Below are 26,740 nucleotides of genomic sequence, written 5' to 3'. Positions count from 1 at the left end.
GTAGTAATACTAAAGGTTGCTGTTGTATAAGAGCTTCAGCTGTATAAAAAATCCAGTGAATTTTGCAAATTCTCTCTGCAACAATAGGACAACATCTTCCTTTGAAATACGTCTGTTCTTTGAAATTAGCAAGCAATTTGTTGGTCAGTGCCCCTAAACACTAAAGAAGGAGTAAATCAATCCCTGCCCTTGGGTCCCTTGGTTCCACAGTAATTGCAAAAGATGCAAAATTAAACAAGATTTTCATTCTAGTGAACAGAGTCAATTCAGACCAATGGAAGAATGGGACAATATTGTCTATTCCTCAGGCAAATCTGAATCACTCATCCTGCCCTTACTAGGGCTGCCTCAGGACTGTTGCAAAGACAGCTACTATAAAAATGGACCAGAATAGCCTTTTGCCTCATCATCACATCTCCCCAGATACTGCTGCCTCTGCAATACTTTTTTCTGTTGCTATTCCCAGGAGATAAACCAGCTTCAATAATTTGCAGCAATTTATAATTATTGATGAGTCTTCAGGTTGCCTTCTTTGAAGGGAATACATATCCCATTAACCATGTATTTGATTATTAGGACCCACTTCAACCCCCTGTTGTTCTACTGACAACTGGAAAAATCGTGTGGAAATTGTTCTGCAGTTTTCTAGCTCTGCAGTTTACCAGATCACTTAGAGAAAACAGACCACCAAAATTGCTCTAATTCCTTTCAATTTTTAATAGCTCTCTTGTGCTGGGGCTTTAATCTGTATGAAATTGCTAAAGCATTGAGTAAATAAAGCAGCTGTTACAGCTCATGGAGCTGCAATATGGTCACGGCTTCCTGGAGAATGTTCAATACTACTACACATAGTACATATAGTCACTTATAAAAAATGTAAGTTAGTAGAGAATATAGAATTATAGTTAGAAAAAGGACTCCCAAATTCTTACATGAGAAAATATCAGTACTGCACAATATGCACAGTGTGCTGTGGGACCATTACAACCTGACAGATGCACAATTCCAGGTTGTGTAGGGCTGCATGACTGCATACCTGTATATTTAAATACCATTTTTATATCTGTTTACACATAATCGCTAACATGTGTCTGTGGCTGTTTAAATGATTGTACAACCGCAGGCTATGATAGTTTGAACTTTTACATATTCATTTAAATGTGTCTGTGTTTACTTGACCAGCCCCAGAGTGCAGATAAGAAGATAAGAAAAGGAAATGCCAAAGCTGTGAGACAGAAATTCTTTTTTTCTGTTCTTTTCAAAATGCATCTGATGTAGTTCCCAGATGGCTTACAAGGGTGAATTAACAGGCTACAATATTAAAACTCAGTCTATTAAGCTGTTTTGAAATTAATATTATATCAGTGGCAAGATGTCTTAGGCACAGTAATATGGTTTTATGCTAGAGGATCTTTGTGCAAAGGAGAATGTCTCCATAACTCCCAGTTTAATATTTACTCTCAAAAAGCACATGTACCTGATCCAGCAAATGCACATGGGGCTAAAGTCCTTTTCCTTTGCCATCATTTAGAAAAGAGGATTTCTAAACATTCTATCAATGTTGACAAATCCTCTGAAAAAATACTGGAGGGTTTTATATGTGAATCAAAATTGACATATACTTTATGCAAATGTTTGCTTAAAAGCTGTGTACATTGTCCTTGCCTTAAATGGCATGGTTCTGGATAAATACAGTGTGTGCAGATATCTTTGTAGGTCAGGAATTTGACTCGCCAACTACATTTGTAATCCTGAAATAAGGAAGAACACTTAAATCATAGAGGAACAGCAAAAGGAAGATTATATATTAAGGAAAGTATGTATTAGAAATAAGCTAACACAGCTTTTGGTGCAGGGAAGGCTTTACATAGACACAGGGAGGGCTGTTGGAGCTAACAGTGTGTGTGAATGTTAGACATTGAAGATGCATAGACAGGCTCTGTTTCATTCCTGATGGTCTTCAACAAGATACCTTATAAAGAATCTTAGAGCATCTCAGGTTTTAAAAGACTGAAGTGAATACTGGAAACGGTTCAGAGAAGAGTTGCAAGTACGATCTGAAGCAACACAAAGATTTCAGTATGCACAAAAGCTAAGCAGAGTAGCCTGAAACCTGGAAAAAATATGATTGGGAAGGGAATATTGTGGTATTCTATACAACCACAAGGGAAGAGAAGGAAATGTGTTCTCCATACATCTTCCAATGCAAGCACTCAGAATTAAATTGGTAGATTACTGAATCAAAACAAATGAAAGTAGACTTCTTCAAATAATGAAAATATGAACCATGGAACTCCTTACTCTGAAATTTTGTAGATGTTGCAGTTTAAAGGCATTCAGAGGGCAGCCCAAAAAATTCATGGAGGAAAAAAAATTGAGACTTCTAAAGCTCAAAGGTAATATACATCAAGATGATGATGTCACAGAATCATAGAATTGTTAAGGTTGGAAAAGACCCTCAAGATCATTGATCCCAACCATTAACCCAGCCCTGCTAAGTTCACCACAAAACCACATCCCCGGGTGCTGCATCTATGCATCCTAAATCAGTGGAGACTAGGGAAGCATAGCCAGTCAGTCAGCTATGCCCTGCTACATTGTTCTGAGGCACAATTTTCTCTGCCTGCAAATCCTCTCTTCACATGACTGTGATGTTTCCTTAGGCTGTTTGTGCTCCTCAGATAATGATATAAGGTAACAGCAACACCAATATTTGCATGACAAGCTTTGTAACTGATTCTATGATAAATTTTGAAGCCAAAAAGATGAGACAAAAAAGAGGAAATTATTTCCTTTCTTTTGCTTTCACCATGCTCTCAGTGGGTTACAACATGTACTCCTAAGGGTTCTTTCCCCTCCACTCAAATCTAAGTAGAGCATCTAAGCTGAGCAGCAAGTTAGACTTTTCTTGCAATCATAATGCTCTGCAACCATGAGTATCAACCTCTAGAGATGACGGAGATTATGTGTCATCTCCAGAGCAGAGCAACTTTAGGAAGTCCATTTATATAAAAGCAGAGAGTCTGTCCAAGGAAATAGCGTATCTGTGAAGCTATGTGCCTTCTGCAGTGTGCTGCATAAGAGGAGAAATTCCCAGGCTGGGTAAAAAGCAATGTCACATCATTTATGCCTCAGGTGTCTGAAAGAAGAAATGTTGTTGGGCTCCTTTCACACACTTCTCTTAAACAGGATGTGCTGTATCACTGAATCCATCTTTTGTTTTATTGAGTAGCAGATGCCTATTCAATTATTCATTTAAGTATTGTAACCTAATAAGTGATGACTGCAAATTTTATTAAATAATCTTAGACCGAGTGACATCTGGTGTTTGATCAGAGAGCTATTCAAAGCCATTTTTTTCTGCTGGAACTTCTTGGGTCTTATGCTTTGACCAAATCAGACAATGTCTCAAAAAAGTATAGGTCAAATGTATTAAAATAGCAGGTAATAGTCTATCATTGAAAATAGTAGGTAATAGTCTATTATTTAAAACAAATAAGCTTGAAAATGGAATTTCTCATATATTTAATTGAAAATCTCTTACTTTAGCAGTGTGTTTCTAAGGTGACTCAGGGTAAAGTATTTTCTCTACAAAAAAATGGGACCTACCAGTGATTTCAGACACAATCAAAAGTTTCTATTTGTTTACTGACAATGACTGAAAATTTCCATGATGGTACAGAAGTGGCTTGGTATATGCCATTACATTTATATAGACACAAGAATTTTGAATCCCTAGTAGCACTCCAAATAAATAAAAGTTTATGAATGTCAACAATTAGCATGCTATTTTTTTTTGCTGCAGAAATGATATAAATATCACCCAAGTAACTTAACAAATAATGCAGCATGACACTAAATTGAATTACCTTTTATATACTTTTATTATATATAAAAGTAGCTTTGTCTTCCTTTGAGAATTATTTGGAAAAATTTGTCTAATGTTATGAAATTGCAAACAGCAAGTGAAGTAGATTCAGGTCAGGCCTGTAGGAAAAGAAATTTTAAGTGCCATTCCTTAGCACGTGAAGGGAATTTTTTTCCAGGAGAGGAGAAAGAATTGTTTTGGAAATTTTCATACTGTGCAGAAAGATGTTTCATTTTTACTGTCTGCATTACATCTTGTTGAGACTAAATACAATCTAGTTCTCAGTATGAAATATGTCACAATACAGAAAACATAGATTCCTGACTTAAGATAATTGCAAGAGCTGTTACAGAAGTATTCTTTATTGTGTGCTCACTTCTCCATTAATTAAGAAAATATACAGCAGGATCTTAAGCATATGGAAGTAATTGAAATACATGCAGCAAGCACAGTTTTCTCAGAGCAGGGCAGATATTTGTGTCACCTTGGCTCTCTTCTCTGCAGAGCTGGAAGGACATCTGGCACCTGCCCAGAAATGCTGCAGCTATTAATCATGGTAGAGTAAGAAATGACTTTGTGTTGAAACATGAGTATCCAGAAATATTCTTGGCAGGGATATTTCTCTATTATGAACTTGCTGTTAAGCTGAGTGTTTGGAACACCTCTTACACGTTTTTTAAGTCTTTGTTTATAGAATTCACCTTTTAAATACATTTATTTAGCAAGGTTTCAGTAAAACTACAAGTTCAGTGAGTAGTTTCTAAGTGATCTAGTTAAAATCTCAAAGATTACTTAGGGCAAAAAGAAGTGGATTGCAGGGTTTATCTGCTCTATTTCTGTGATCAGAGATGAGATTATAGAGTACCTGGGGTAACTGTTAGAATCACACAATAAGCACTTTCAATCACTTAGGAACTGCAGTCATCAAGAAAGCAATTTATAAAAACATCACAATATGAAATATCTGGGAAATTGTCAAACCATTCCAACCACTTAGCAGTTCATCCAACCAAATTAGAAAGGTCAGTCACTGAAACCCAAACTGCTCTGCCTAGGACGACTTTTTTGCCATCAAGAGACTCTCTTCTGAGTGGTATGAGAGAAACAGATTGTCTCAGGCACACTGGTGATTCATCTTACGCTGAAAACTGGCTAACAATGACAGTGCCTTGATCTGCATGAAAAAAAAACCAAATTAACAAGAGCTATAGGTCGGATAAACCAACAGCTGAGCAGCATCCAACTCCTGTAGCATCTATGTCTGTCTCTGTCAGTCTGCACAGCTCTTCATTACTTGTTCTCCACAAGGAAGTTTAAGCAAAAAATGTTTCAAGGACAGGGGAAGGCTGGGCACCCAACTGTTTCTCTTTCCAGTAAAAAAAAGGGACAGAGAGGATGCTGAGCCTTAACAGGTTGCAGCAAAATCCTTAGCACCTTCTTGATCCACTTCTTTCTCTGTCTGAGCAAAATAATTTTACACTGACTTTATCTAAAATGGAGTAGAGGAGCACACATTCCATTTAAAGAACTAAGCAGCATTATCCAGCTTCTTATCTCACAATGTATGTTATAAAGATAATTGTCAAAAAAAATAATTACCTGTAATTACATATTCAGTTTTATTTCCAAAATCTTATTAATCTTACTAAAAATTCAAGGATGCACTTGAAACCTGAATGGCTTCAAACTTTCCTTTGAGATAATTAAAGGCCAACAAAAATCTATTTTAGAAGCTTTGCTGCCTGGCTGATGTTGCTTTAATGTTACCCTTAAAAAAATTCCATCTCGCCTCCAACCATGCAGGTAAGACAGTGGGAAAGAGGAAAGATATAACAATCCCTTTCACCAAATGCCTTGAAGGTTGTCATCAAACAAAGCAGACATCAGGATAATTCAGACATGTGCTCCTTTTCAGAGAACTAATTGACAAATGAGAAAAATTAGTTTTTTTCTGTTCCATATGCAACTGGAAATGGAAAGCACGATTGTTTCTAGCAATTCTCCTTCTACATTTATGAACTCATATACACGCATTCTAGCCACTTTTTCTTGTCTGAGACAAACATAATTTACAAGAGTTACCTGTCTTCAGTATAATGCTAAATATGAACAGTTGCAGCAATAGCAATATTTTGAATTGCTAGCCCAGAAATTGTACGCAAAGCAGAAATAAAATAATGGAATAAGAAAGTATCAAAAAGTTAGAACAGAAGCTGAGCAGAACATGAAACCTGATTACTTAACTGAGAGTTTTTTCTGGTTGAGTTTTTTTTTAATTTATTTTTATTCCTAATGTATATATCCACCGCCCAAAAAAAAGTATTCTTAGATCCCTCACAAAACACAGGCAGCTGAGATTTTGTGATGATGCGACCTAATGTGAAGCCCTCATCCTCCATCTCCACTAACTAGCCCAGTCATCACGTTTACCATGACTACCTAGATATCCAGAGAAAGCAAGTGATATATGCTTTGGCTGTAAATGACCTCTCTGAGCTGGGGAAGCCTGGAACCTTCTTCTCATCAGCGGGCATGGGTGTCAGTGTTACGGGGGTAGCAATCGTCACTGTGGCCAGCCTTGGGCACTTAATTCATTAACTAATGACAACAATAAATCAATACACATACAGAGCAGACATTTCACACATTTTCAGAGCCTCTGGGCTGTGGAGCTGCTATCCCTCATTGCCCTCTAAATCCAAGCTAATCCCAGGCCAAGGGGTGATGGCTTCAAAGTGAAAGTGGGCAGGTTTGAGGTATTAGGAAGAAATTCTTCACAATGGGGGCGGTGAAACACTAGAATGGTTGTCCTTAGAAGCTGAGAATGCCCATGTCTGGAAGTGTTTAAGGCCAGGTTGGAGAGGGCTTTGAGCAACTCCCCCATGGCAGGGGAGTTGAAACTAGATAACCTTTAAGATCCCTTCCAGTGCAAACTATTCTGTGGTTCTATGAATCCATGAGAATTAAGTAAGGCTTCTTGGAAGCACCAGTCTTAAAGAGTCCTACTCAACCAAATCTGACACACAAGCTGGTGTCAGTGCTAGGTGACAGAATTCTCCAGTATCCAGACCAGTATCTACAGGCCTCTTGCCTCCTAAATGTTCTAATATCATTTAAATACCGTTTCCCCTGCCTGCTGTCAACAATTTTGCTCTTAAGCTCCTTTTCCAACTACATTATACACAAAAAATCCTCTTTACCTGTGTCCTATATACATCCCACTTGGCAGTCACAGGCCTTGCTCCAACAAGTCCTAGGGACCCAGGGCATCCAGGCTGAGCCAAACACAAACATGGAGTGCCTTTTCCTTGTTACCTTTCTCTTCCAAGTTCATATAGTAAAATTTTGAAGGTCAAAGTGATTAGAGGTGGAACAAATACAAGAAAAAGCAAGTGTGCAGGGCAGGGTAATATCAGGCAGCAATTAGATTAACTAAGACTGGTAGGTAACAAATTTTAAAAGGAACACCTAATTTTTTGTTTTTGTTTTTCTCTTGCTACGTCAAATTTTGGTGGTACCTGGCATCACGGATGGGCTGTGCCTCAGGCAGGTAATTGAGCACAGAGTGCTTCAGGTGTGCAAACTATGCCACCAGTAATCCAAACATGCTAAATCCCTGTTAAGTCTTAGCCAACCAGGCAGGCCTGCTGTGGAGCACATGCATATAGTGCTATTTTGGGGCTTCTGCCCAAAACCACTCCATTTAGCAACCAGAACAAAGTTAAAGCAATAAAATAATTTGTTGATGAAAAAAGTCAAGATAGATCTGGGAGAACAAACATAAGCACAAAGGGCTCCAGCTTCAGAAGTACCCAAGACTAAAAGGACTCCTCTTGCTCCCACTGCAAACCCAATCTATCCCACAAACTTCTGATCCCTGGGTGAGGAGCCACCATCCTGTCCCATACTGGGGCTCCCTTATGTATGAACAGTTACAGATCCTGCAGATGGGCTCACAGCTAATCAGGACTTCAGGTGACAATTGCTGATCCCCCAAAATCTCCAGTTTCAGGTACTAAAATGGAAGTTTTCATCATAAAACCAAATAAACGAAGCTGACACCACCTTCAGATGTAAAATTTTAAGAGCAAAATTTTGATACACACTTTATTTCTATAAGTGTGGAATGAAGAATATGCTATTTTTTCACAGCTTTCAGTTCACACTCCAAAGAGAAGCATACAAAAGAAAAATGTCAGAATTTAGATTTTTTTCAAATTTTTATTCAACAACCTGCTTGCAGAAAATGAATAAACAAAAGCTTACATTAAATACTGTACAAAATATTGAAGTTGTAGAGGAGCTAGTCCCCAGGTATGCTCACGTTTTATATCCTAAGCCATCTGCACTGCAGCTCCCAGAACAAAAGATCTGAAGGTTTTCCTGGCTGCAACTAATTATGACACATGAGAACTGCAGCCCTTGACAGGTTCCTGCTCAGTAGAATTTGGTAAGACAAAAGCAGTTCGTACTGCAGTAAAAAACCCCTGAAGTTTACAAATGAAAAATAATCAAGTGTAATAAATGTATTTCTCTTAAGAAACAGATGAGCCCACAATCCTGAGGCACACTTTTCAGAAAACAAAAAAAGCTTGTTTTTCTGCTATGGAAATGCACTTTGTGGGAAATGCTCTGCATTGATGACCTGTAGCCAATTACATTTCTCAAACCCTCCAGGAAAGAAAATCAGATTACCATAGGAAGTTTCAACCACAATCACTGAGTAGAAGTCTTCAGAAAGATTCAGCAGCTTCAGACCAGAACCATGAAGAACCATCAAGCTCCTTTACAGTCACCACTGCCATTTTTAGTACAGTTGTTAAGGAGGGCTTAGATCCTCTCTCTCTCCAATCAATGTTTTCATAATATGGTGTCAGTTTGTGAGATGTTTTTAGAGCTATTAAAAGCCAACTTAAGGAGGAGGATCTTCTCCTCTAATAGTTTTGTACTTTGCCATATCTTCTGGGAACACCTTTGTCAGTTCTTGAATTAACAGGCTTTTAAATTTCTGGGAAGAGAAAAAAATGTATATACATCATCTGGACATTTTATTTAGATTTTATCAAGCAGTATTACCTGATGAACAGACATGTTTGTACCCAACATACCTCCCAGTGAACTGAAGTACCCAAAAACCCCCAAAACCATACAAACAAAGGTGTATTTACAAAATCCACATAAAATGCCCAAGTGAAATCCACAAGGAATGCACCAGGCTAACTAAAATGTCTGTGAATTCCCAGAAATTCACCTGCATTTTCTCCTAAGAAATACAAAGCAGTTGGACTTCTCTAGTGAACTCTGGTTCACCCATATCTGCCTGACCTTGTTAAGGAAAGCTGATTAAGCACATGTCCTCTTGATTTGATATGGAATCCACTCCACCATCAAAAAGCAACTCATCCCTGCCTTAGAAGTACACAATTTCACAAGCATTGAGAAAAGAAAAGGAAGCTCAGGACTTATCTCCATATGTCTACATTCTGCAGTACAACTTGTCATCCTCCACGCTAAGTTCAGCCAAAGAACATTGTCAGAACTCACTAAACTTCCTTTTCTGATTGTGTTTTTCTGCAGTAGTTCCAGGAATTAAACAGTATCACAGAATGCTTAGGTTCACACTAAATGAAAGTACAAGTTAAGAAATCCCTAAGCACTGGCATGCATTTTCACAAATTTTATAAAGACTGGCTGATGATTATAGAGCATATTTGACATTTTAAATCACTAGTATCCATTCTAGACTGGAAAAATACCCCTTCTGTTTTGCTTATTTTTAAATTTGCACACAGCAAAATTCCACACCTGCAAAAAGTCCAAGTAAAATATCTCTACTGCTACATATAGCTTTAATCAATATAAAATCACAGTGAAAGCTGCATCCCCAACTGTGGGATAAACTACAGGTTTCCTTTCCTGAACAGGCTGCATCAGCATCAATTAAGATACAGGGATGCAGAGCAATTTGTAAGACAAATGACATAATAACAGAAGTTAATAACTGCACAAGCGAAACATACCCACATATTTAGAGGAAAGTAAAAACTTATCAAATACATTGTTGCATTATACTTCCATTAATTCTGGCTCACCTTCATAGTGTCAATTTTTCCTTTCACTTGCTCATTTTTAGCCAAAGCTCGCTCCAGACACTCTTTAGTGTAAAGCTGAGGGTTGCGGCCTTGATCGATGTATCTGGAAACAGAAAAGACACTGCTAAATGATCGTATTCCTACTAGGAGGCTCTCCAGGGTACAGAATTACTCATCTTGCTGCCTTGTTCTTTCTACTATTATCTGAAATGTGCATTTTAAAAACCACCAGAGTTAAACTCAGCCATTTCCAAAAGGTGGCTCAAGGACAAGGCCATGGCCAGCAAACCTGTGTTTCCAGAAAGCCTGGAGAGCTTTGCATGAAGTATTAAAGGCACACCAAAAAAATAAATATCTACCAGCTCCTCACAGGCAATAAGCACAGATAATCAGAGGAAGATGGTCCTTTTCCAAGCAACTGGAAGGGCATTAACCAGGAGGTAGGTTAGTTAGGACATGGTAAGCATTAAGCACACGGGAATATGGCAGCCAGCAAATCAAGGATGAGGAGGAGCTGCACATACCACAGTAAAGAGTAAAAAGTTAACACTACTGTATCAGCAACCTCATCTGCAATTTTGTTTTGCAATTCCTGGCAAAGGGAAACTCGCAAGAGAGAACATTTAAGAGAGTCATCACAAATTTACAGCTGCAGTAAAAGCCCAATTGAAAAAAGCAATGTACAGCCAGTAGCACACTGGAGTGCAGCAGACCAGCAATGTCTGGACCTGGAAGAAACACCAGTAAATTAACTTATCAGCTATATCACAAAAGCTCTCTAGTACAGCTCTTCCTCTATGCTCATTTTCCATTTAATGTAGCAGTGTTCTCTGCCAGACTGCCACTCCTGAAACTAAACACCTGAGTACTGACTTATTTTATTTTTGCTTGGAACTTTAAATCCTGATCCTAATTTAGCGTAAAAGTCTACTTTTAAAAATGAAAGCTGACTTACTAAATGGGTGTCCCTACCCATGGCAGGGGTGTTAGAAACTGATATTCTTGAAGGTGCCTTCTAACCTGACTCATTCTGTGATGTTATGAAACCACTAAATTTGCCAGACTTCGTGTTACTGCCTACATATGCAGAAGTCAAAAAAAGTCAAAAAGGCCAGGCTGGGCAGGGCTCTGAGCAACTTATCTAGTAGGTGGCATCCCTGCCCACGGTGGGGGGGCTGGAACTAGATGAGCTTTAAGGTCCTTTCCAACTCAAAGCATCACGTGGTTCTATGAAGACAGGTATATATTTTATGATTTCTCCTACCTTTCTGCCTTCTCACAGGCAGAAGGTACTGACTCCTTCTGCCTGCCCACGTTCTCATGAGGCATTCAGAAGGACCGGGTTGGGACAAGCAGCCCACAGCCAAAACACCCACGCTGCGAAGCCAGGCTACCTCCAGTCACCGACTGCGGCACCCCCGCTTCCAGGCACACACAGACTTACTCAAAAACCTCTAAGGGCACGCTGATATCGTGAAGCTGCTGCCGGCATTTGTCGATATCCTGCAAGCCCGTCACCATGAAATTTCTGTTGGGAAGAAAAACGGGTCGGGTTTAGCCGGTTTTGGGGTCGCTGCGCCGCCCCTGAGGGTGGGTGCGAGGCCAGCGATACCCAGGCAGAGAGCGAGAGAGCCCTGAGGCACCACCCCGGGCCGGGAGGGGGAAAAGGCCCTGCAGCCCAGCCCCGCCCGCCCCCGACAACGGCCCCTCACAATTTCTGATTGAGCCCCGTCTGGCTGCTGGGCTGGAAGTCGCTGACGATGATGCCGAGCTGCCTGATGTTCTCCACGAACTTCTCCAGGTGCTCCTCCAGGGAGTCGAACTTCTCCGCCATCGCCGCCACCTCCCCAGCGCCGCCACTTCCGCTCAAGGGCGCCTGCGCGGCAGGGCGGGAGGGCGGGAGGGAGGGAGGCGGGGCGGCCGCGCCCCCGGCCCAAGCCACGCCCCCAGGATAAGCCACGCCTCTGGGCTATGCCACGCCCCCTCCCCCTCACGGTCGGTGCCGGCCCGGCTCCCGCCGCCGCCGCTGAGGGGCAGCCGGGACAGCGCCGGTTTGGCGGCCGCGCCCGGCATTGTGTGTTCGAACGTGTCCTGTGTCTGACAGCTCTGAGCCCTGTTCGGGCCTGTGTAAGAAATAGAAGCGGTGACAGGCAGAGGTTCTGCTTCATAATAAACCCCACACTGGAATCATCTGGGGAATAGCAAAACGTAGAAACACGGAATGGCAGAGTGGTTTGGGATGAAAGGGACCATCTGGTTCCAGTTCTCTGCCATAGGCAGCGAAACCTCCCACTAGACCAGGTGGCTCAAAGCCCCCTTCAACCTGTCCTTGCACACCTCCGGAGATGGGGCATCCTCAGCTTCTCTGAGCAGCCTGTTCCAGCGCCTCACTACCCTCACAGTGAAGAATTTATTCCTATTATCCAATCTAAATGCACCCTCTCTCAGCTTGAGCCCATTGCTTCTAGTTCTGTTATGAATCGGTCTATATTAAATAATCGAGTTATCAGTCATCCCTGTAGGAAGGGTATCTGACATACTTAGACCCCCACAGCACATCACAACAACTATGTTTCACAAATAGCATGTGTTCAGTCTGTCTGTTTTGGGTTGAACCTGAGCAGATCAGTGCAGTAATGTCAGGAGATAACTCATCCAGCTCTCGGGTCCCCAGCACAGAGAGGACACGGACCCTTGGAGAAAGTCCAGAGGAGGCCACCACGTTGATCAGAGGGAGGGAGCGCCTCTTCTGTGAGGAAAGGCTGAGAGAGTTGGGATTTTTCAGCCTAGAAAAGAGAAGGGGAGACCTAATTACAGTCTTCCGCTACTTGTTGGGAGTCTACGAAAAAGATAGAGAGGGACTGTTTACAAGAGCATGCAGGGCTTCAAACTGAAAGACAGTAGGATTAGATTAGATATTAGAAATAAATTCTTTACTGTTGGTGTAGTGAGATACTGGGAGAGGTTGCCCAGAGAAGATGTGGATGTCCCATCCCTGCAAGTGTTCAAGACCAGGCTGGTTAGGGCTCTGAGCAGAAGGTGTCCCTGCCCATGACAGGGGGTTGTAACTGGATTATACCTTCCATCCCAAACTGGGATTCAATGTATTTTATGCATTTTGTAGCTATAACTTGCAGTGATTTCTGCTGCACATGAGAGCCATCAAAATCTGCAACTCTTAATTTCTTGGATGTATCTTATTTTTCCATTTTCTATTCATGACAATAACACCATCAAATGGTCCGTTTCTGTTCTGGGTTACCATGCTAGACCACTAGCAGGAAGTTGGGTTTTTGCAAAATGTAAAACACTGTTTGGAAGTTCATAAGATTAACCTAAATTAACCATAAATTCATAGGATTAACCTAAGTTAACCATAAATTCACAGTATACTAACCTAAAATTAAAAAGCAAGCAACCACAAAGAGCACTGAATATTAAGGAAGGTATAGGACTATGTGAAATTAAGAAATAATCTTAGGATGCAGAAAACAATTTATCAATTCTAGGTCTTGACATGTATTGTCATCCTATGGCAAAGTAATCCCACTGTCTATTGACCAGCAGTTGCTCACCATCCTGTATCTCTCATTGGCAGAATGTTGTCTGGACAGCAGAAGTCCCAGGATTGTGAGATTTTAAGACAAGTAATTCGCACATGAGAGATCTTGGTCTGAGGAAAAGAATAACTTTTTCTAATATTTGGAAGGAAGAATGTAGAATAGGGTGCACTTCCCAAGCTAGATATGAACATGAGGAATGGGGGTGTCAAGTTTTGAAAGAGGACTGTAAATACAAATGATTGTGTCAGACGTGGCTCTGCAGGCACAAGGGACTGGGATTCAAACAGAAGAGTTGCTTTATGTCCATTTTTCCTTCTGGGCAGCCACATCCAGTGGAATTATGGAGCAGAACCACTTCCACTAAATTCAGTAACAAACAAGGGCTTTGAGGTACTGTTAAAACTTCCTCTCCTTCCGGTTTGGGGAAAGGCTTTGATTCTTGGAACTGAGCAAATATGACTTCTAGCTTGCTTGGGATAAATCCTAGAGATGTCCATGATCACATCTAACTCAGGGCATGTATTCAACAGAAAAAATAATGGACGTTTAACATCAAATATAGAGATATCCAGCTCACTGTAAATCTGTATTTACTAGCCTGTTTAGGTTAGATTAATGAATTATGTAAGATAAATGTATACATTGCTTTTAAGGTTAAAATTTGCTATAAATATATTACCAGTTGTTAAATTTTTCTCATGGTCACCAGCTTGGGCATAATTTTCATGTTCAGGGGTAAAACGTAAAGATGAGAAACTTGTGTTCCAGTGAGAGAGAGAGAGAAACAGAATGAAAGTCAGTCTGAAAAATAACTGAATTGATCAATAGGTATGTGGAGACAGAAAGATTTAGAAAAAAAATGTCATGGCTCGTGATGTAAGTAACCACATTGCACTTTTACCCTGATTTTCAAACAGGGAGTGGGCAATTATACAGACATGTAAGCTGGACATCTGCACTGGCAGTTAAGTAGGGTTTGTAATAAAGGATGGAATGGGAGGCCATATGGATCAATATGACCCATTTGGGAAGAGTAGCACAGATTACATGAAAGAAAATCCTGTTTTGCAAACCCCTAATGAGTTTTTCAAGGGGTCAGCAAGCACGTAGACAAAAGTGATCTAAATGATACAGCTTATGTGTTTTCCCATCAGCTCTTTGACAAATCCTTGAAATAAATCTTTTAAGAAAATAAAGGAATGGAATGAAGAGAGAAATCCTAGACTGGATAAAGAACTGAATTCCAGATAGGAAATGCAGGACAGGGGCAAACATTTAATTCTTGCAAGGGAAGAATTGATCCCAGAAGAGTTCAATGGGGAACTAAGCTGAAAATTGTGCCATTTAGTATGTTCATAGATGACCCAGAAAAGAGATCAGGTGGTACAATGAGTAAATTGGCTTATAAGGAAATTACTTGGCAAACTAAAGATGTTTGTAGGAAACTTTCAGGAGGACCTGAAAAGACTTTAAGATGGATCATGTAAAGTGATGCTCATAGCAAGCAAAAAAATCCCCTAGTTTCACATGAAGATTCGTGACCTCTTGACCATTACCATACAGGAGCAAGATCTGAGGATCAGAATAGAAAGTTCTTTGAAAACATCAGGTCAGCGCTCAGCAGTGTTCAGAAGTCATGTGGAGAGTTAGGAATTGTCAGAAAAGGAATGTGAGAATAAACCAGAAAATGTCGTGCTACTGCATAAATCTACAGTTTGTCCCAACCTTGAATACTGTGTGCAGTTCTCATTCCCTGGAGTGGATCTGGAAAGGAGTCAGAGCAGGGCTGCCAAGATAACTGTAGATATGAAATGGCTTCTGTAACAGAAAAACAGGAACAGACAGGGACTCTTCAGCTTGAGAGAGAGAGCCCACTAATGTGACTTATGGCCAGCACTTCACTGTGTTCACAGAGCCATGCGTGGTCTGCAGCCTAGACTGTCTTTCAGCACAAAAACCAGGGGACATCAAAGTAAAGCCAAGTGACAACTTCAGGACACACAAAAAGCAGTGATTTTTGTCATACAAAGTTCATAAGCCCTGTGGGACTATTTGCCAATGGATGTTATGGACAGAAAATGCTTAGCTGTGTTGAAGGGAAAATGGGACAAATGCTTGGTAGACAGCCAGGGAGACATAGGTAAACCACTCCTGGCTCAGGAAACTCCATGAACTGAAGGTAGCTCCAGGCCAGTAGAGTAGTCAGGAGAGGTGTCATAGATGCTTTTCCCATCTTTGCTCTTCAGCATTTACTTCTGGTTAGTGCTGAGCACAGGATACTGGCCCAGATGGAGCTTTCATCTGTATCTGGGGGGTTAGTGCTATAAGACCCTCCTTGCTTGGAATGTCAAATGATGACCTGTGCTGTGAAGGATGCAGACAGATTGCATAATGGTTTCTTACCCAGCAGAACATAAAAAGATTGTTTTGAGACTGTTTATACAGCCTTTGGGTCTGGAAAAAAGCTCAGCTTGCTGTTTTCTTATTTAGTCTTACATATACTCCAGATAAATGACTTGTCCAATATAATACGACACAACGTGGTGTTTAAGATTCATTACTGAAAGTGCTGAGACTGTCAGCTTCTCATGAATACAAAAAGCAACATATAATTCATCTGTTTGTCCATCTCTAGAACTATAACTCTCCTCCCAGCTCATGTTTTCTGCTGCTGGCCAGTAAAGTGGAGGAAAATTAATAAAGAAAGTAAAATAGATCATGTTTCTCTCCTGTCTTTCTCTCTTTTCTTCTGCACGATTATATCACTTTTTCTTCATTCTGCAGACAAAGAAATGGAGGTTGAAATTTCAGGTCATTAACTGGGAGCATCACCTGCTAAGAATTCCATTGTGTGAGCCATCTACCCTTCATTGTTTTAATTACAACAGGTAATAAATAAGCAGAAGAGAAGCAGGGGAGATAGATGTGAACAGCACAGAGGATACCATTCACCTGCTCCTGATAGGTCAGGCTGATGGCAATTTTGTTTAGGATGTTTTTCAGCTGACTCAGAAGCATGTGGTACTGTCACATTTTACTGCATAAAAATAATGTGATACAATAAAATAAAATAAACAATTTTTAAAAATCAATTATGCAGCTGAATAAGAGCTGTAATTATAATTTCCATACAGATTTTGTGTTTAGTAATGTGCTCATTATTGACTTGAAATAATAAATGCCTTACCACAAATTAGCAGGATGATGCATTTATGTATCATGGCTGGATGTCAGTCTGAGATAATCTAAATTTATTTATCTAAGAAACAGCAGGATCAGGATTTTGTTCATAAGATAATTTTGTGGTCTTCCAAGTCCCGCAGATCTGGGAATGTTCTGGGACCTGATCCAAAGATAACTGAGACCCATGAGGTTCTTTCTATTGATGGTAAAGGACATTGGATGACAGTCTGTTCTCACAACACTGCCTCTGAGGAGGTCAGCAAGACACAGCAAAGGACTTACATATATGCTTCAGGACAGGAATATTATTTTCACAGTGTGGTGATAACTCAGCTAGATCTGCAATACTGAAACCTTTTATTTCATAGTGCCTTTATTATCCCATAAAGATTTAATTCTTAATTTTGTTTTTCAAAAATATGCTGAGAAGTCGGTGGAATTATCTGTGGTTTTTCCCCCTGGAATATTAAAGTTATTCATCAGACTCAGTTTATGTTATATTCATATTGCTGCCATATGTCATTTAAAGCAAAATTAAAGTCTACTCTTCTGAAATGCAGAGTTGCTTTCAACAGTTGAGTAGGGTTTTTTTACCACACGTGTGAGAAAGACGTGTATATAAATATTTATATATGTATACTTATACATATATGTATATATAATCATACTCCTAGGAAAATGCTCCTCTCATTATGCAATACTAACAAGTAAGGTTGATTTGCCTATTGCTGTTTTTTATTTTTTCCCCTGTAACTCAGAATAAGTAGCATCCTCTATTTTTAAATGATACTTTTTCCATTACCTATGATACAGGAAAGCAGGTATAGGAATATCCTGCGCAGAGACAATTTCTAAGACTCCCAGACAGCATGTGTGCTAGCAAATGAAAAAGATCTCGGACCTTTTTCCAGCACTTAGTCCAGCTGGCATGGAGCAGCCCTTATTTGTATTCGAAATCCTGAAATGTACCTGAAAGCAGTTCTGGAAGAATATGGGTGGTCCAGATGAAAAAGCTGACTGTGTACCTTTGTCACTGTTCTACAGTGTGTGGGTGCCTGTGCTCCTGAGTTTATGTCCTTCCCTGTCACTTCTCATTTTTCTAAGGTAGAGCTGTTAGTCACAGTGTACAGGGAAAAGGAAGTAATGGCCACATGGGTTCAAACCAGGGGAGAAATCAGCAAATCAGAAAAACTACTTAGCATTCAGGGTTATGCCCCTGAAAGAGGTTTAGATAAGCAAGGTGAGCACAGCCATGGTCACAGCTGGTATGGAGCTACTGGCACCACTAACTTGGGGATAGAGTTTCACAGAAGAATAGAATATAAAAGGATAGAATGGTTTGGAAGGGACCCTAAAAATCATCTAGTTCCAACTTCCCTTCAATGGGCATGACACCTTTTACTAGATCAGGTTTCTCAAAGCCCCATCCAACTTTGAACACTTCCAGGGGTGGGGCACCCACAATTTCTCTGAGCAACCTGTTCCAGAATCTCACCACACTCACAGTGAAGAATTTCTTCCTAACCTCTAATCTAAATCTCTCCTCTTTAGTTTAAAAGCATTTCCCCTTGTTCTATCATTATCTGCCTGGGTAAAAAAGTTGCTTTCCCTCTTTTTTATAATCCTGGGCCTTATGGGGATGTCCTGTAGTAGAGGCTGGAATCAGTGAACGTTACAGGGCTCAGCCTGATCAATACAAAGTATCTCATGTTCACAGAAATCCCCACAAGCTGCCTCCAGAACTGGGACTACCAGTTCTTCTTCTGAAGTGCACAGGTTTAAACCAATAATGGTGTACAAATGCATGGGTGACTGTAGGCTCTGGGGGACTTCAGGACGTGATGAGGCAAAAAGTTTGAATAGATGATTCCTCCAGTCCATCCTGTCCTGTGGACTCCTGGGACATAGTCCTAGCCTGTTGGATCTCTGGTATACTTTATCATGTCAGTAGGAATTCCTTCTTGGAAGGCAGAAGGAGACAGGCAGGCAGTGCACCAAAGAAATCTCTTTGTACTATTATTTGGGAGGGGCCTTCAAGTGCCTCTTCATTTTTAAACTTGTTCTTCACACTCTTGCATGTTGATATCCCACTGTCTCCACAATCTGCCTGCATCACTGTGAAAGACACTTTATTATTCATACCCAGCATCCAGTCTTCAAATAGGTTTTATTTACAGAAGTTGCCTGAGGAAGACTCTAATTTATAGCTATTGATTCTTTCCACACCTCTAACTGATGAAGAAATGCTTTATTGCCCAGTTAGTTTAGATATAGATAGTATACATATCTATTCTGTGCTTTAATCAAATAATTGAATCATCTCTCAGACTTCTATATGATAAATGAAACATACTGAATTCTTCACACCTTTTTCTTTCATGAATTTCAGCTTTTTCGGTGTTTCAATTTTTTTCAATGTCAGCAGAAAAGGGAAGGTGATCTGCACATTTCAATCAGTATTGGTCCCCACAATGGTATTGGTCCCTGTTCCCCCATGCCTTGTGCCTCTCTCCATCCCTTCCTATTTATGCACTGCAGGGCTGCAGAATTCCTCTATTCAACAAGATTCCTCTATGCCACCAGATTGTGATGATCTGGTACATGGTGACCCCTAATTTCCTTTAATGTTTCCTTTTACAGGGAACATGGTCTGCAGTTACATAACCTTCATAATTTGCTCCTCGTAGGATGACTTCCCAAATGACTTTTATTAAAACACATTTATTTCGCAAACACAGCTATTCAATTCAGTCTGCCTTCACACTCTATCACTTTGCTGGCCTTTCTGTATGCTTTTCTTTTATTTGCATCTTTTATTTACCTCCAGACCATCAATAAAACTATTAAATTAGGGCAGCAGCAGTCCCCTGGGAATTCTGCTGGCAATGTTGCCAGATAATGTCCCACTTGTAAACAGATCACCTGGTCTGTCATATTGCTTCCAAAACTGAATTTGGAATGATTAGAACATCCTGATGTGAGGTAAATTCCAGGTTAAGTCTGGCATAAGGGACTGCCTGAGAGTCCTCCTTTTACAAACTGTATGGATGAGTTTTCTCAGATTTGCCTTGCTCAGGCCATTAGTCCAATGCTATTCCAACAGGCATCATGTCCCTGCATGTCTCCACAAGCCCTGGCTCAGGCTGTGCCACAGAATATCATATAATAAAACCACTATTTTCACGGTCCTTCAGTGTCCCTGGCTTTCCAAAACAGTTAGTAGCACAGGCTGTCAGACTGTTTTCTGTACTATGAAGGATGAAAAGCTAGAGCAGGAAAAGCCCATTCTCACAATGATCACCTCACAGACCCCATAGTTTGGCTCTTTTCCCTGCCTCCTGCCTCCTTTCTGCTCCCCTGTTACAGTGTGAAGCAGTGTCCTGTCTTGGCTTTCCCACTTCCTCCCACTTCCCCCTTCCCCTATCCCTGCCTCCTGCTGAGAGCTGTCCATCAATCTCAGAAGGTCAGCAAAGCCGTCATCTGATAGGTGAAGTTCAAAAGATGCCTCTCAGCCCTGGGGACAATTGGGTCATCCAAGTGTCATTTGTCCCCTGAGCCTCCCCCCTCCTACCTGGTTGGTAGCTCACCTACCCCTTCTCCTCCCCCTTTCCCGGAGCTTAAAAAGACACAGGACCATGCGGTCGGTATCTGGTCGGAGTTGTCGCAACATTCAGAGGCCTGCGTGCCCAGGAATAAACTCTGGATTATGACCCCCTAGCTGGATGCGTCTCCTTTTCCTCTTTGCCTCGCCTAAAGCTTCTTCATCAGAGTTCACGCCTGAGTTCTCTTGCCTGGACTTGTTCCAAAAGCCTAGCTGCCGCATACAACTAACCAAAGGTGTCTCTGGGGTGTAACACCACGGCTGCCGCCTTTGGTCAGGCAGCGAGGGCCAGACAAGCCCAGGTACGTTTCACCTGGTAATATTGGGATTATATTCCAATACTCCCCAGCACAGGTCTTCAGACACAACTTCCGAGCACATCTCCATGGAATGCCAGTTGACCCTCCTGCCCTGGCACTTCTTCATGGAATGGGACAAAACGTGACTGGAGAGGGAGGTAAAACAAAATCCATATGAGCGCAGTTCACCATGGTGTCGGGGGCCTCATGTATCTTCCCTGATGTTCACCTTAGCAGGCATCTACTGAAGGAACAGAAGACACTATGTGTCCTAGGGACCATGGCAGAGAAGACTGATCATGCATAGGTAGGGAATAGCATGCCCTGACGCCAGAGAAAGGCTGATGGAAGAGGAAGGCACCGTCTGCTCTCAGAACAGGAGGAAATCAAATAAGTTAAACTGATTCAAGAGGTGTTTGGTACCCTACCTGCTCAAGGCCCTGGTGCTACTGGGTTGACAGCAGCCCTTCCATTCTGTCATCCCTTTGCCACCAGAACCATAATGTCAGACCTGGTTATAGCCTCCTCGGATGAGTACCACAGGTAGAGGTGTGAGTCCTTGGACAAGCCTCATGAGACGCTTCTGAAAATAAACACACCCTACCTAGAAGCTTGCATAGATCCTCCTTTTCCACTTTTTACATATTTTTCTGCTTTTGCATTTCATATACCACCACATGCCACCAAATGCATTTCAAATGCCACCACTGGCTAAGAGCTCAAGAATATGTATGAATCTTGTTGCATGGGATCCTGCTGCAGTAGCCAGCTATGGCTGAGAGATTGTGTTTAGCTCTACCCATCACCACTGCTGTAGTTGTGGTGTAGGTCTACAGCAGACTTAATGTAATTTAACCTACTTTGCATGCATGTCTTAACCTAGAATGCATATCTTAGACCCAAGAAGATTTTTCATTTCAATTTCCCATATTTCAGTCTAGAAAAAAGGATGTCCAGGGTTGTTTTCTGTCTCATCAATCCAGATACAGCAGTATTCTTTAGAAACAAAAGAAGTCACTTATTTCTTCTAATTTAGTTAATTGTAACAAATTAGTTTTCATAGGAACAACCAGATATGAAACAGCCAGCTGAGGCTTGCTCTTCAGTACAACCATCCCAACCCTGACAAACCCCCTCTGAAGTGCACAGCAAGCCAGCAGCTGGGGTACCTTCCAGTGCTTCCAGGACTCAAGCACAGGTTTGCTCCTACCATTCTTTTGTAGATTATATTGCAGGAGGAAGTGCCTGTTGTTCCTAAATCTAACAGAGAAAAGACTCCATCTTTTTGGCTTGCTAATGATAAACCCAGCAGCTGATCTACAACTGTGTGCAGATTCTGATAATCCACCATCTCATTCTCATGTGCCTTTTTCAATGTGTACAAAGGAACACTGTCAGGCACTGATCCCACACGTGTGGCAAAATCCCTTCTTTTACACCTATGACTGCAGCCACAAGGTGACAAACCATTTGCTCTTCACATGGTATACAACTCAGTGTTCACTATATTCCTCCTTTTATTCGTTTTGTAGAAGCAGCAATGAATCACGCAAGGAACTGTCATTTCTACTTCAAATGGAGCTGCCACCCAAAAAATTTATTTCTTGAACCTAAGTGGTGAAGCACATGATGTCATTTAATCATAGAAAGAACCAGTTTTGCATGCCTGATGCTGTGAATTCAGGAGGCTTGCTTTTGTAGCCATGCCTGTGGATAACTGCTGACTAGGAATGTTATCAGCAGTTGGCCTTGTTAACGTAGAACCATAGAATCAGGTTGGAAAAAATCTCTAAGATTATTGAGTTCAATCATTAACCCAGCATTGCCAAGTTCACCACAAAACTATGTCCCTAAGTGCCACATCTACACATAATACAGGTCTTTTGTCATATTCCAAAATGTATTTCGGATCGGACAAGGGAACTACCAGCTGGTGGCAGCAGCAGCTTCTCCAAGATCAGAATGTGAGGACTTCATCTCAGTTCCTGATGACATTGTATGAAAGTAAGCAAATGCACTCTCCCCATTTTAAAGAAACCGAGCCATTATCAGTAACCTTGCAACTAATTTAACTACTTTAAAAATAACTTTGCTTCTCTCATCCTTTGATGCCTTTTGAATTTTTTGCTTAGTAGTTTGGGTGTTCTAATTGGCACTGAGAAACAAGAAGCCAAAACATGTCTCTCACTGTTGTGATGACCAGGCTGATGTTAAGGTCTTACGATAAAGGAGGAAGAGTTCATTGCCCATAAATGCATTGCAAGTGACCTTTCTTATGGCTGTGTGCTGTAAAGAGGAAAATGAGATAATATGGTGAGGTTTAAGGGAATACGAAGATAAAGGATTGACTGGGGTCAAAGAAAAACTGTTGAGCTGGCATCAAAGAGGAGTATGTGTTGTTCTGAGATCCAAATGTGATCTTATATAATCTTATACAAATGTTCTAATATTTCCCCATCTTTACTCAAAATACATCACTGAGTGCCATCTTCAGTCACATCGACCTGTTCTTTTAAAGCTGCATCGCTCTGGCAGCACATCTTTTTAATCCCTTCTACCAACACATCCTTCTTTTTTTATCTCTTCCTTCTTTGTCTGCTTTTCTGGATTTATATAAAAACTTATCATTGGCCCCTCAGCACTTTGTACGCTGTACTATGGAACTTTATTGTGTTCCTGTCACTTCAGGAGAGCAAAAGGTCTGTGATGCCATATAAAAACATCAAGATCCAAAAATTATTTCATGGCACCATAAGGTCTTTGAGACTAATTTCCAGCAATTCTGCCTTTAAAGTTTAACTAAAGTTGGTGTCTCTGCGTTAATTTTGTGTGGTTTACACCAACACCCATCTGTTGCTTAGATGATCTACAGTGCTTTTGCTGATTCAGAGGTTAATCTGGTGCTCTGAGCAGGTAATAAGAGACATTTTGTGTGTCCTTTTGGTGCTGTGTACCAGAGTACTAGAACACCTGGCATGCTGCTTTCAGGCTCAGCTGCTGGGCACTGATGAGTGAGACAGGTCTGGCAGCAGCCCTCAGCTTCATGAGGGATGGACTTTAGCTGAGGCAGGAGACCCCTCAGACTCTTCTTGGGGTAAAGAGCCATCCATGAACTGGATACTCTGCAAAAAACAGGCTGCCTAGGGCTCAGATTCATATTGTTTGCCACCAGTTAAAAGCAAGATTGTTGCAAGGCCTCGCCGATGGCCCTGGGTTTTGGGTTATATGTAGGAGCTTAGAAAAGTTCATGATCTCAGGCCTTTAAAAATTCTAGTAATAATTGACAGAGTCACACAAACAAAAATTTTTGTATCCAAAGTGTTGCCATCAAATAGTTGCCATTCCTCCAACCATTCCATGGAATACAGCTTCCTCACTAAGCAGCTACAGATTTACTTCAAAGATGACATTGTAGGACAAAAATGTGGCCAGATGTCCAGGCTGAAGGTGGAACAAGGTAAAGCATGCATTGTACCTTTATTTGGGGAGAAATTTGTAAATGACTTCTGCCCTGTACTGGCCACATCTTGAATTTGTGTATGAGTGCAAGAATTTAAAAATGCTTGTGTGTGCATGTGAGAAGGTAACCTCTGACACAGAGTTCTGTGATTCAGAATTGCTGGATGCAAATGTATTTTAGTCAGTGAGTAGCAATACATGGACATGAACACCCTGAACATAAAAAGCTTCTTCTGAGCATTTCCAGTGCTGTGCAGACTTAAAAATCAGACAGCCAACCATATTCTCCATGGATATTGTTTACCTCACTCATTCTCAAAAGCTATCACTGTGATACAATGGCTATTCATTTATCCAGGTATCCTTTGCATTTAGCTGGGCTTATCTTGTCTGTTGAGTAGAGGTCACCCCAAGACTGTTGTTTACCTAAGTCAGTAAAAGAGATTAATTAGCATTACCAGATGGACTTCCAACACCAAGGAGAAGGTAATTTCAAAGAATGTGTTAACAGGAAAGTAGGAATCACACATATACCTTTATAAGTTATAATATTTTAGGAGTGAACTATTTTATGTCTTTCTTCATTCTTGCTGTTTGTTGCTGAAAATGCCTTTCTTCTCAATATCCTTCTAAAAATAAATGGTGTTGTGACTTTGGAGGATGAAAGGAGGCAAACAGAAAATGAATAGTCAAAGGTGCCCAGGGAGATACTAGTAAGCATCAGGACAACTCAGGCAAAAGAAGGAGAGATTAATAAATAGCTTGCCTGCTGAAAAAGTGTGTGTTTACAAGTTGGCAAAGAATTAGCTAAATATAAGTCCATTTGATTCTAGGAAGGAGGGTGTGTCCCATGCTGTAAATTAAATCAATGGAGCCTCCCAAGCCAACCTAGGTAAATAACTCCTTCAAAAGAATTCCAGGCCTAGAGGCTGACCTAATCCTGAGTATACCAGCAGGATAAATGAACCCTAAGATTCTAATGCCACCTATAACAATTTATCTTTAGACCTGCAGAGGAAGGCAAAAAAGAGCAGTAGAGGACAAATCATGCATCAGGAAGAATAAAATAAAATCTTTCCCAACTCCAGTGGAAGCCCTGAGGCATGGAATTATTATAATGCAAATTGACAGTGATCTAATCTATTTTCTCACACACTTGGGGATACTGACACACCAGATGCCCAGGGACTTATAATATAAGCTTAATTTTCTGTCTTCAGGCATTTTCCTATTCTATTGTGTTGTACAATTATGCCCATAAACTTCTCAGGCTCCTTGCTACGAGACTGCAAGCCACTCCTTCCAGTGCTCAGGAGAGTATTCAAACACTTCCTTCATCATATCTGGAAGCCTTTAGATTTCCAGTGCAGATGTATTCAGGATTACTCACTGTACTGACATTTGATCATGTGATGAAGTCAATATCCCTCTCTGACATTTACTTCTCAAATATATTTATTAAGTGTTATCACAGCCCTATTCAGTCTTTGCTGAGCTATACTAAACAAGAAAAAAATCTTTTAATTTTCCTACAAAGATAGGACTTTTGTTCCCCTAATCATTCTAGAAATGCTTCTGTGCACTTGTTCAATTTAACATTTTCTATCACTTGGCATTAAAATTCTGCTGCATTTAAATGGAAGTAAGCAATACACATATGAACTTTTTGCTGAACCACAGGTAACTCTTTTTTTGCAAACTCAGCAAAGACAAGAAAACCACTGGCCAGTATTATCCTACTAGAAAACAAAAACAAAAAACCAACACACCCAAACAAACAAAAACCTTCCTGCCAGCCGCAATATCAAATTGGTACTGGAATGGGAGTTAAATCTCCAGCTCTCCAGCTAGCAGCAGATGCTTCTCCACCATAAGAAGAATCTGAGATGCCCTTCATCATCTGCACCCTGCTCTGCATGGAGCTGAGGGCTGCTGCCAGACCTGAGCTTTGAGTGCTGTCCTGTGCCACTAATAAATGGCTAAGCCTGAAAGCAGCTCTCCAGCTGAATATATAGGCAAAATATCTGCCAGAGGTCAGTCTGTTTTGCACACCCAGATGCCTCTCTGATTTGAAAGTCATTGCATCAGTCTAAGATGTCTTTATGCACTGTGAGTGGACCAACCAGTCCTGCTCCAAGACAACGACAAGAGAGCCTTCTCTGGTTTGCAAGAGTTCAGTTTGACTTCTGCACTTGGCAAACTGGTGAGAAGGTATGATAATGAACAAAGTTAATAGATATGTTTCTACTATTTATGATACTAAGGAACAGAAATTTATTGGGAATGTGTAAAGAGATATCATTGACCAAATTTGATCTTTGTTTCTTTGTCATTCAGGGAATATGTGGATAAGGACAGACTAGATACAGGGGAAATCTCCCCTGCAAGGTGTTTTACTACCTGTTTTCCCTCAAGACATTGTCACAGACAGGTAGAGGAATTATAAAAGAAAGGCCTTGTAAAATCAGGCCTACTCTGCTAAATTAATAGCTGGCCTGCCACTTCTTCTAAGTGGAGCTAAGTACTTTGCAAGTTGCCATGCAAAAACAATCTTGGAATGAGAATTCATTAACACAACAGTCTGTTCCTTGGGTAAAAAACAACTGCACCTATATAAACAATAAGATCTGTCCTAGGAGGATCAGTAGAAAAAGTATGTAAACTATAGATGTGCA

The 26,740-nt window shown here is 40.7% G+C and overlaps 1 protein-coding gene across 1 annotated transcript; it reads right to left on the bottom strand.

The window, feature by feature from the left end:
- Nucleotides 1-7,942: 7,942 nt before the first annotated feature.
- On the bottom strand, nucleotides 7,943-11,823 carry MED10 (mediator complex subunit 10). Its single transcript, XM_030971465.1, has 4 exons — nucleotides 11,673-11,823; nucleotides 11,405-11,488; nucleotides 9,961-10,063; nucleotides 7,943-8,876 (listed from the first exon to the last, which is right to left on the bottom strand). Exons 1-4 carry the CDS (start codon nucleotides 11,792-11,794, stop codon nucleotides 8,781-8,783), a joined length of 405 nt encoding a protein of 134 aa, XP_030827325.1. The 5' UTR covers nucleotides 11,795-11,823; the 3' UTR covers nucleotides 7,943-8,780.
- Nucleotides 11,824-26,740: the final 14,917 nt, after the last annotated feature.

Source organism: Camarhynchus parvulus, chromosome 2 (assembly GCF_901933205.1).
Source record: "Camarhynchus parvulus chromosome 2, STF_HiC, whole genome shotgun sequence".
Classification (NCBI taxonomy): Eukaryota; Metazoa; Chordata; class Aves; order Passeriformes; family Thraupidae; genus Camarhynchus; species Camarhynchus parvulus.
Note: the sequence above shows the minus strand (reverse complement) of the source record. Positions and strands in the feature narration are given on the sequence as shown.

What these genes read in the sequence shown, in the direction of transcription:
- MED10 (XM_030971465.1), bottom strand. Translation starts at nt 11,794, where the DNA reads ATGGCGGAGAAGTTCGACTCCCTGGAGGAGCACCTGGAGAAGTTCGTG. An exon ending in ACGGGGCTCAATCAGAAATT is followed by an intron (nt 11,489 to 11,672) that starts GTGAGGGGCCGT and finishes TCTTCCCAACAG; the next exon opens with AAATTTCATGGTGACGGGCT. An exon ending in GAAAAATTGACACTATGAAG is followed by an intron (nt 8,877 to 9,960) that starts GTGAGCCAGAAT and finishes TTCTCTTCCCAG; the next exon opens with AAATTTAAAAGCCTGTTAAT.